At 38.9% G+C, this 12520-nt stretch overlaps 1 protein-coding gene across 1 annotated transcript; it reads right to left on the minus strand.

Annotated features, from left to right (window-relative positions):
* Positions 1–2497: 2497 nt before the first annotated feature.
* On the minus strand, positions 2498–3577 carry LOC139114902 (solute carrier family 35 member G1-like). The gene has a single exon (XM_070676831.1). The coding sequence runs from the start codon at positions 3575–3577 to the stop codon at positions 2498–2500; it is 1080 nt and encodes a 359-aa protein (XP_070532932.1).
* Between the last annotated feature and the right edge of the window lie 8943 nt (positions 3578–12520).

Raw genomic sequence — 12520 nt, forward strand, 5'->3', positions numbered from 1 at the left:
TTACCACGGAAAGAAAAAATCTAACCAATCACAGATTTTAAGCGGGTGGCCGCTTTTTAAAAAAAAGCGCCCTCGCATGGGCATTTTGAATACCAAGGAACGCCCCTTTGACCATATATGGGCATAGTTAGATTACAGATGACTGTATACCTTTAACGCGACAGCATCTGCAACGCTCTGTCCTTATTTGAATGCTGGACAGCATTCACAAACACCCTTGGACCTGAGAGGGATAATTGGATTGAGACTAAAACGAAGGAAAGTGAAGGACAGTGAGGATTACGATGGACGGTATTTCTGAATACACAAATGATGAGAACGGTATTTTCAGTGCAGACTTTAGTGAAGGACAGCGTAACCTGTCAAGATTAGGGTAATGGATTGTGTTATCCGTACAAAATGGGTTGAAGGCTAGCATTTTCACTGTAGACACAGAGGGCTGAAGGGCACAATTTCACTGCACAATAGGGCGGAGGACAATGTTTATCGTGTAGAGTATGGCATAGGGCGGTAGTTTCACTGTGTAAAGGTACTTTGTCCTCAACAGAATAGGATGAAGGACTGTATTTTACAACTAAGTATGTTGCGAGGGACAGTATTTTCACTGTATAAGTGGGCGAAGGACAATGCCATCGATGCAGAGTGCAGTGAAGGACAATATTTTCACTACCGAGTAGCACGGAAAATATTGTCCTTCGTCTAATTACCAACAGAAAATACTATGTCGCCACTTAATAAGGTTTTCTGTTCGTCCTTCACAGCCCTTCGCTTTCCTTCTCTGTTCTTCCCTTTAGATTTTGCCGATAATTTGAAACGAACGCTATTTCTTCCCCTTTTTGTATCACACTCATTTTAAAGCGCCCTCGCCAATATCCTCTTTAAGTGGTTGACTCGCAAGTTTTCCTCGATATTCTTCATCGAAACCGACCGTATTTTTACCATCAATAAGTTTAGAAAATTCACAAACTTACAACCTACTAAAACAAATGTCGCTCCACGACAAGACTGCTTCCATAGAGTAACCCAAAGCACTGTTCCATATTTTCACATTACAATAGATAAAAGGTTTGGCTGTTTCAACTTTCCCTAATAGTGGAATGGAGCTTGATATATGTGCTAAGCTATTAATTATATTTTCTGGAGTGGAACAGACAGAAAATGTATCGTGTATCAGGAAAAGACATTATGGTAGTATGCGTCTTGAAAGTGAAAGACTTAAACTTTTGCTCAAACTTTCCTCAAGGAATATTTCAATCATACTCTTTCATAATCAAGAATAAAAATCGGGGGACACAGTGCAAATTTTGGTACTAGAGAAACAAATTACCAAATATTTAAGGATATTTGAAATGCAAAATGACCGCCATCCCTGTGTTAACTCGATGGAGAAAAATAACATTTTCGAATTTCGGAAAACTAAGCAGGTGAAAAGTTTTCTTACACCAAAGGTTCAAAATGAGCTCCCGCAAGTGGTAGGTCAGAAAAGAATTGTAAAAGTTTGAGATTCTCTGAATATGTGTCCCTGAGGTGCATTCTACCTTACAAATACCTCGACTCTTCATGGACAGTTAACGAAATGTTGCCGTCTCGTCATAGAGAATATCTTATAGATTTGCAATATCGGTAAGTTTAGGTCATCTATTAATCCAAAATTTTGTATTATGTCCCGTTGTTTTATCCTTTGCTAAGGACAGACTTGTTTAAAGTCTCTTTTAACATTCTGTTTCATGATATATATATCGATAAAATTATAGTAGTCAATTTTGAATCATGCATTTACAAAGAAGCGAAGGAATGTTGTTTTTCGTCTTAGAATTATCTGATTATTTCTTCGAACGTTAATGTAAACATTTATTTTAGTATTTGTATTTGGTGACTAAAACACCCTTTCAAATTTCAGTCAATGCCCATCCCGAACCGTCCCGTTACGCTGCTAAAAGGTGTCTGGGAAGGTTGCCATCATGATCTGTGTACGAAACACACCAAATGCCGTGCTTTACCGTACAGCATTATGGAGACACCCAGCATTCACCTTGTTACAGACGTGCTGTACTTCTAACGACAGAATCTCATTTGACTGTTTTCTGTTAAAGTTGGGTACTCCATCGTGCTTCAGAGTGTAAAACTATATTGCTGAAACATTGGAGAACTACATAAATTATGAATAACAATTATGAATAAACACGTTTGGAACTAATTAGACACAATAACATTATATGAAAAATACTATTCACCATCCCATCAGACGGATCTTGAAATTATTAGTTACAGAACATGCTGGTGGCGTCATTTGTTGGGGAAATAGTTCATATCCAAGATAGCAGCCTGACTAGATAATTATGTATGCAGTTTGCGGTGTCAGCCAGAGCAACCACGATGACAGTATTAATCGTCTTGTAGGTGCACTGATGCACATCGTGACTGCTTTGTGATATGGGGGTTAATTACTATGTTCCTTTCTGAGCCGAGTCATTTCGAAATAACACGGTATCAAGTATTACCGGGTTTGATCAACATCAGAATACAGAAAACTATACTCGTGATCGTCTTCCTCTTGTTTCTCTAACTTCACATGCCGATACCACGTGTACCCCGCGACAATGGCGGAGCTAAATATGATCAGAAAAGCGCCGATGAGATCGATCGCCGTCGGTTTTTCTTCGTATATCACGAAATCTAGAACGTAGGCCATGGCAAGCTGAATGTTGGCCAGCAGAACAACTGTTGCGGCCGCTTCCAGTTGAAGACTGTAAAACCGTAGCCAGGTCCCAAGCGTGTTGGCCAAGATCATTATCAAGAAGGAGAGGATAACAGGTGTCTGAGGTTTCCAAACGCGGGGTTCGAATATCAAGCAAAGTATGAACGCGGACGCTGCCCCAATAGCCACCTTGTAAAACGACAACATCAGTAGACTGACACGTTGACCCACAAAACGTGCAAAGACGCATATAACAGAAAACGCGAAGGCACAGAGAAAGGCGTAAAGGTAACCGATGGGATACTCGTTGGCACCCGCCGTCTCGCGATTCTCACCGAACAGAAATGTCGGTTGAGTTATGAAAACTATACCTACAAGATTTATCACCGTACCCACAGCGTCAACACAACTGCAGAACTCACGGAGAAACATACACGACATCAATGGAGTCAGAATTGGCATGGCACCGTGGATAATGGCGATGACGTTGCTCATAGGTAAACGCGACAGCGAGTTAAGCAGAGCAACATACCCCGACGTCCAAATCACGCCGATGCTGACCAGAATAAGTGCATCCTTGAGCGAATCGGCCTTCAGATTCACGCGAAAGTACAACAGAGGCGGAATCAACGCTAACGTCATTCCTAAGTCGGCGATGAATATCACCTGCAAGTGAGGGATGCCGCTCTGTCCGAGGAATTGAAACAGCAGCGCCACAAAGGCGAAGAGGATGCCGGAGAGCAACGCGGATCCGACTCCCTGAAGCGATGACCAGACGGTCCTGGCGCGCCTGGTGCAGGAGGTCGCGTCGCAACCGGATACCTTTCTGGCAGGTTCTTCATCAGCGAGCCAGATTATCGGCGATGACTTCAAACTCATACTCTACGGTGAGAGTGTCACACCTATTTCAGGAGAAGTCCTGACAACGACCAACCAGATCCTGAGAATGTTTTGGTTCAACCTGTTGCTTTCCACGGCTTCCTTCTTGTGATGGAGAGGGACACTTCCATATATTAGAGTTGACAACACCAGTTAATCTTGAGTTCATTACGTACGTGCAGCGGTGTACAACACTCTGTTGCCATCCAAAGTTTCCATATTCCTAATGAGAAACAATGTCACCACGCTTAGCAATTATACTGATGAAAAAAACTCGTTTGATCAATCATCCGAAACGCTATTTCCTTATTAATTGCAATGAGCGATTGTCAATCATAATGGTGATGATAGTGTTCCAATTAATGAAGAGCTCTTGATGAAGCGATCGTTGTTTTGGCAACCCGGAGGGGCGGGGCAAAATCGATGTGGGTGGACTATAAGCGCAATTCTATGATAGGGCTGTTCTATTCAGATAAATTACTATGGGACCAGAATTTTTCGAACTTCATTGTTTAGCCTTAAAGACACACTACCAATCATTCATTGAGTTTCTCCGAACGTTATATTTAATTCTACCGACCCCCAGTCCAGTACCACGATTAAAATGCAGCAAGATGCTCTTCACAAGTCAAATTGTACTGTGTTCGTATATCCGATGGTGGTATACGATACACTTCGACGTAAACCACAACGCGACCCAAGACAGAGAACTTCACACGGTGCCAGCCGACCGTGGTCTAAAAGAACTTGTGATTAACCTATAGTGTTCTAAGTATCGGTATCAATGTTAATGAACGCTTGGTGTATATACGATCAAAAAACATGGAAAATCAATGTAGCTACATCCGTAACAATACAACATTGCCTTTGGTTGAACAGATGTGATCATCACCAAAACGTCGATTTGGTCCGAGCTGCAGACAATTACTTGGGTGAAAATGTAGCCAGTGTCATCGACCATATTCCAACTGGAAAGCACCCTCGGTATATGTTGAAGCATATAACCATATGAACCATATGTTGAAGGCAATATATCTTGGCAATGAATACTATACCAATATGACATCAAAACTGGTCCAATAATAATTATAGTCATGTCAGTCAGGTTGAAAAATCACGGACAATACGCCCGCCGCCAGGACGAACAGGTCAATACAGTTGTAATATTATTTATTGTCGCAGTGGTACGTTGCTGATTACCATATACGTTTTATTGGATCATCCCATGAATTATTTTAGAGAGAAAGTTCATATATACCCTAATCAGCACACCTGGGGTCCGCCTGGGGGGTCGACCCAATGGAATATTTTTTCTAATATTGTTTCTCTAAATGCATGTCAACTTTTCTCCTTTTATGTATTTGTCAGGTAACCATTTAGCAACAATGCTGTGAATTTATTTTGCTATTGGGTGATCTATTGAATTTTTAGAAAAAAAATTCAGTTGGGGTCCATGCGGACCCCGGACAATCCTATCGAAATACGCTGTTGATTCGGTATCTCTATTATGTCCCTTGCAAAAAAATACTATTCTAACCCACTTTCAATACTCTAAGAGGTATGTGACATATTATGCATCTGTTGCACTTCCTTTTCATACTTTTTTAGGTTGAATAGCACGTGATTGATTAGATATGGACGTTTCCAAGCACATTAAACAGCGAGCAAAGGCATCAAGTCGGGGTCTGGTCAGACCCAAGACATTATTTGTGACGTTTTATTGATTTTCTTCTCAAAATTGCCTCTCTGTATGTTAAATATGATACTCATGGTCTGTTCAGAGGTAAAAAAAACTTTTGTTAAGTATTCAGAACATGGATTTGGACAGAAAATAACCAAACTGTACTTTTCTCACCTATCAGCCAAGTAAATCGTTATGGTTATTGTTGTTATTATGAATAAATCGTTATGTTTACTGTTGTTATTATCAATAAATATGTGTTTTGTTGCAAATTCATATTTGTTAAAAGAGGATGATGTGGCAATTAGGAACATGAAACGGTATGGTGTGTTAAAAAGATGTCTGTTACAATATTTTTGGTGTAATAAGCAAGGAATCTCCTTGGGGTCCGCATGGACCCCAGGTGTGCTACAACGTATGTTTCGGAAGGTGTCCTGGTGAAGGTTAAAATGCATAAATTAAAGAGCTACATGCAGCTTATATTTATTTTAGAAAGAATGCTATGGGAACCACCCAGGTATTTGTCGTAAGTATAACGTATAACCACTTCCTTTACGATGGCTATATACAGCAATATTTGTCAATATGAATTATATTGACCGTCGCGCGGTCCTTAGGATTCAATGCCATGGTAACTTGTTGATGACGTAGCGGGCTGCATAGTCATCATTTGGCTGAAAGTGTTCTATCTTCAACTTGACAACTTCGGGATTTAAAAATGATCAAATGACAATTTTACACAGGAAATACTGTTTTACCAAATTATGCATAGTAACTCGATAAACCGCACAACAGTGACTTAAATATATTAACCCTTTGAGCGCTGTAATTTTCTCCCGCCAAAATTTTAGTGCAAATTTTTAACAATTTTTATGAATTTTTCTGTAATTTTTTTTTATAATTTTGGACCAAATGTACATCACATTTCATTTGCTACAGTTTTTTCTCAAATTTTTGGCAAATATCTGAGAAAAACTGACTGGGGTTTATTTTATAAAGGGGACAAAAATAGACTTTGGCGCTCCAAAGGTTAATGCGCCTTTCGATCATGAAAGTCGTTCTATATTTTCAACGGGTTTTCTTCTAACATCGAAACAAAGCATATGATTGTCATTTGCGTGTCAATCCAAAAAATGGAGTGAAAACTATGTAAGAGAGGCATGAGACACAGGCAGGAAACAATTTGTTCTCCAGACGTCGGGCAAATTGTCACCTATCATCGGGCACAATGTCCCTTGTTTGGGCTATAATATGTAATCTTCGAAAATCTTCGTTTCAGAAGCGGGCACATCAGAGAAATACGTGTTAAATATGTCTCTGGTATAAGAGGGAGACTTACCGATGTGTAATTTCAAAATTCAGATAACGTAACAAACATGACATTCTCAACTTAGATATGTGCGTAACGGTGAACTTCTTTCGGCCATTTCAACTATAGTAGGCGACTTCAGATCTTGGAACTGTATGACCCAGGGGCTTGACATTTGCTAATCACGTGAAAACAAAAGCGAAATTGAAACAGCCCCCCTCCTCCCCGGCCGCCCGCTGTATTATTCATAATGGAAAAAAAAACCAAAAACAGGTAGGCGAGAATTTCTAATACCTCGACTGTCTGTGCTCGTTTTCAAAATAAAATTGGATTGGAGTTCAAAGGATTCCAGAGATTTTCTTGCTTCGTTTTCATTATTACGGACTATTTAAGGCAAAATGCTGACAATCAAGAATTTACGTCTGAAACCGCCATTTTGAATGATTGGTCAGCAGTTTAGGCCTACCAAGCTTTCAATCAGAGCGCGTGATTAGACGGGATCCCTGACACAGACGTGTTTTACCAAAACGCACCATTGCTCGAACGAGTGATAAGTATTCACTGTATCAGATACAGCCCTGATTATTGATATTTGACATAAAATTCATTAAAATAATCTGTCTGGTGTTGAATTGTTGGAAGTAACCCGTGACTATATATAAAGCCACTAGTGTTTATGAATTTGTTGCCAATTTGACACAAGACACTGATTCTGAAGGGATCGACAAACCGAGATAAATAGATTTTTAGAACTTTTGACTTAAATATCAAAAAAAAGTCCCTTCAGATATAATAACTTATTTGACCGAAAATTTGAAAACAATCTTATCAAAAATATACCAAAGAGTCCGTCGGGTAGATCTTGACGACAAATTTTGATCGTATAAAAAGGGGACAAACAATACCCTCATAATGATAACCAGCTTGGTAGAATGATTTAAGAACTTTCAAATGTATTTATATTGTTAGAAAATCTCTGTTGATTCTCAAACTTTAACAATTCTGCCCTTGGTGTAAGAAATCTTTTCACCGTTAACACAGGGTTGGCAGTCATTTTGAATTTCAAATATCGGCAAAATCTTGTGTAATTTGTTTCTCTGGTACCAAAATTTGTACGATGACCCCTCAACAACCAAACAATAACAATACATTTTGTAAAAAGTAGTTCTCAGTTTGCCAGAGATTGAAGACCAAAGAATATGCAGGAATAGAAAATCTGTCCCCTTCTTGTCTCATTTCTCTCGCGGCCAGCTTCTAATGAAAAGCCTGAATACGGTATGGTTAAATGTCAAACGGTATGTTTAAACGGTATGGTTAGATGTCAAAATGATTATGGAACTAGAAGAAGTCACTTTAAATATATGTTTCTGTGACAATAAAGGATTAATGCACAACAGTTCAGTTTTGTCCTAGATCCTGTGAAAAATTTGAGAAATTGATGTGTGCAATGGTGCACTTGTGCAATCTGAGAGGTACTTTCCAATTTATTTTTTTTTTTACTTGTTAAACTGTTAGAAAACCCTAAGGGGAGAGCGCGAGAGGGTGTCCCCCCCTCTCGCATCGAAAATTTTGAGAAATTGATATGTGCAATTATGCAATCTGAGAGGTATTTCAATTCATTTCGCACCAAAAATTGAGTAACCCCCTTCTATCCCTCCACATTTTAAGCAACCCCCTTGAAGTTTTCAATTTTGAGCGACTCCCCCCTCACATTCCTCCGACCCTCAGGCCGTAAATGATGAAAGCTTCCTAAGATAGTCGATCGTCCTCCGGAGGGATGGTCTCTGCCCGAAAAAAATACCCTTGGCTGGCGAAGTTGCCGAACACGTGACCCAAAGGCGCAGATCTACCTTAAAGGTATGCTGTCACCTGTTCCAATTTTGCCTCAGTTACCATGGAAAGAGAAAATCTAACCAATCACAGATTTTAATCGGGTGGCCGCTTTTTAAAAACAGCGCCCTCACGAGCATTTTGCATACCTTTGACCATATATGGGCATATTTAGATTACAGGTGACTGTATACCTTTAAAGTTCATTTATTCAAAGTCCCTCCATCGCGGAGGGACTGTGACTTATTGAAAACAAAAAACAAAAAAAAGCAAAAAAAAACCAATCAAACAAAACAGTGAATAAAGCGGAAATAGTGTCCATTACACGATTGGAAGTAATTTGGGATAATTGGATTTTCATATTTTTCAAATTTCTCAAAAGTGTTAGGTGCCAGATAGTTGAATGTTGCAATATTGCAAATTACTCCTAAAAACAAGTGTGTAACGTAAAAAGAAAAGAAGGTAAGATTACATTTGCAGATTAAATCGGCATTAGTTCACCATCCAATTATCCCAAATTAGTTCCAATCGTGTTCCATAACGTCTTCATGTGTTTCGTCATCAGCCATTTGTGACATTTGGAACACCATGAACATACGGAATAGGTCGACTAATATGCTAAAAGTTCCAAAAGTTCATTCATATCGTGCCACTTGCGGTATATGTCCACAGCGGCATTTTCCAGCGAACAGTACAATCAATGATTCGGGCTTCCAAATTACTATTAATGAACGTGACTATATGCTAACTGAAGATCTGATCGACTTGGACCATACATTTATGAGAAGATTCTCGGAGCAATTTTACATGATGGTACCTTCTTCTTCAACTTTACTAGCAGTTAATTTGCAAGACGTCGACTGAATCGAATTCGAACATACAGAAAAGTGTCCGCAATTCATACTCAGGTCTGTAATTGAGATAGCAGCTAACGGCTCAACTGTGAATAAACGCTCTCAGACGTATTGAAGCCTCTCCAATCAGATTGCTGCTCCCGTAGAGGTTGATTGGGCGAACCGTGAAGTGAAAATTCTGTTACACGTTGTATGCAACAAGTCGTAACCACTTTGTCAGTGGATGACGATCAACCCCATACCCATCCCTTGCAAAAAAATGAAACCTCCCGACACTAATCCAATCTAATTTTAAAATAGCAATTTCAAATTTCAGTAATAAGTTCATTGGAGCATGAAAATATGTCATGAATAATTATATGCCTTGATAATTCATATCCAAAATTAGAGTAATTAGAAACGGAATAAGCAGTAAGAATAAGATGATCCCTGAGAAATGTCACTGAATATTACAGGGGTTCAAAAGACCCTGTTAATTATAATTATGATCCCATGTGACCTTGTCAATAAGGCAGGGGCAAATGAAATAAATACGAGGTAAGAGGGGTTAAAAGTTCTACTTATAATTACGAATACGTCGTTACCGATGAATTACCAGAAAAAAAACCCGTTGCTTACCGGGCCGATTAACAACTGTTTGGTGATTGGTGAGTAAATATAGAATCGTGGCTCATTTCCCGCTGTTGACAGAAGTTTGGGAAAATATTGACTTGCGTATCTTGATTGGTACTCATCTTGTTCAAATTTGCAGTTTTTTGGAAACAATTACTAAGTGCAGTTTCACTACTTCAGTCTGAGAAATTTCCGGAAGGTTTGTAGCGAGGTTTTGGCTTATTAATAATTGAACTGTGACGTCATGCAGAATTACCTCTATCTAATCATTTGCGTCAAAGCTAGTTGACGCCCATCTTTGCATGACACGGAAATTTAAAATGTCATAAGCCACAAACTCGAACTTTACAGACTTAAGTAGCGAAAAAGCATGCAGTATGTATGACAAATTTGTGGACAAATTTGACTCTAATATCGCAGACAAGGTTTGGAAAGTGAAACGGGAAGATGACTTGGTGTAGTTGGTATTTGAGATTTTAACACCGTCTTTCCATTCAAATTTGTTGTGCATTTGCTACACAGTATTCTAATTAAATCAGCAATGAATATGTGTAAACATAAAAGTATATTATTCACAACTGTTATAATACAAGTTCAATGGTCTCGCAAATGCGCACTATATATTTCAATATTTCTCTGTGTTCGGGAGTTGTGGTTTAAGAAGTCATGTGGCAGTCATTTTGACTTCAACAATTACGCAAAGCTTATGGGATTCCATCGAAGGGAAAATGTGTAATTCCAGTTTCAAGTTTTTCAACACTTTGATAGCACAAACAGTCCAATGTAAAATCAATTACACAGATTTAATATAATGATCAGAAAACAATTCAACGTATCAAAGACAACACGGATGGCTATCGTCTTGCGGTCAACTCTTGTCTCGCTAGTACCAAATTTTGCACGGTAACCCCTGATATTTATTCTTGCTTTGGTAAGGGCATGGTCGAAAGTTTCATCGAGAAAAGTTTGAGCAAAAGTTTAAAGGGACATTATCGCTATCTTTTGACCCTTTTCACACCAATATTGTTGCAAACGAGCCGTTGCTGATGTTGTTCGACTTATTGAAAGATGTCTTAAAAATGGTCGGCCATAGACAACTTTCATCCCATCTTGCCTACACTGTGTAGAAAAACCTCGCGTTAGGGGTTTTAGGTAGCCCACCTAAAAACCCCTATTTGCGTATTTGATCAATGTTAAAGCAATGTGAGCTCAACATCTGTACAAAGTTTCATGAAATTTGATGAACCATTTCTTGACATATCAGCCTAATTACGAAAATTTATTAAATATGCAATTCAGCAGTTAATTGACATGATACTTCTACATATCTATGCATACTATTTCATCACCAAAAGATCAACATCTATGCCACATTTCATCAAATTTGATACAGTATTTCTAGACATATCATACTAATTATGAAAGTTCATCAAATATGCAAATTAGGAATCAATTGACATGATACTGCTTAATGTCTTCACACAGTATTACAGTACTGTGAGATCAACATCTGTACCATGTTTCATCAAATTTAAGAAGTGGTTCTGGAGAGTTCATTAAATATGCAAATTAGGATTATGTTGCATGACACTGCTAAGTGTCTTTGTACACTATTATGAGAGGGCTAATGTGCAGCATTGAATGAGCTGTTATCAAATTTGGTAGCTGAATCTTACCAATATAATTAAAACAATGCAAATAGACTCCCTAAGTTGCTGTGAATAGTGACAATGGACCAATCAGAGAAAGAGCTTATTCAATGCTGCACATCAACAGTTTTGAGACAGTGTGTTAAGATCTGTACCAAGTTTCATCAAATTTGCTGCAGTATTTCTGGACATATCACCCTAATTACAAAAATTCATCAAATATGCAAATTAGTAATTAACTGATACAATACTGACATATCTCATCGTGTGCTATCAGAGATCTGTGCAACAAACATGTTTATAAAGTTTAATGATATTTAGTGCGGTTGCTGTACAAATAGAGCCAAATAAAGCTCTTTTTCAAACAGTCATTGTCAATGACATAGTCCCCCGCTTTTTTCAATAAAATGGCCGTCACACGGCTATCTTGGATTGGATCACAAAACAATTTGACTTGCGTATGTATGACATAAGGAGTAATCCGTGTACCAAGTTTGAATGAAAATCGCTCCAGGCAGCTCTTAGATATCTGCGTGAACGCACGAACATGACAAAACCTATGTGTTCCCCTGGATGGTGTCCGTGGGGACTAAAAATTAGGGGTCACTGTGCAAGTTTTGGTACCAGAGAAAACAAAATACCAAATATTTACCGACATTTGAAATTCGAATGCCATCCCTGTGTTATGGGGAAAATAAAATTCCCAATTTCAACAATCATACACCATAAGCTTCAAAATGAGCTCCCACCAGTGGTAAGCCTAAAACGTATGGTAAAAGTTTGAGAGTCCGCATATCTGTCCCCGAGGTGCATTCTACCTTAAATATCACAGTTCAGTCCTCATTACTCATCTGTATGCTTAGACTGGCCCCAGTCGCCTGGCTTTTCTCGGCAGGTGAGTTACTTGTGGGCCAAGGCATTCACCCCACGATCTATGCTACAGCCTACCAGTTAGCGCGACGGTCTGCTGTTTAGTCTTGCAATTCATGTTTTGAGACTTATATGCCC

Source organism: Ptychodera flava, chromosome 16, assembly GCF_041260155.1.
Source record: "Ptychodera flava strain L36383 chromosome 16, AS_Pfla_20210202, whole genome shotgun sequence".
Classification (NCBI taxonomy): Eukaryota; Metazoa; Hemichordata; class Enteropneusta; family Ptychoderidae; genus Ptychodera; species Ptychodera flava.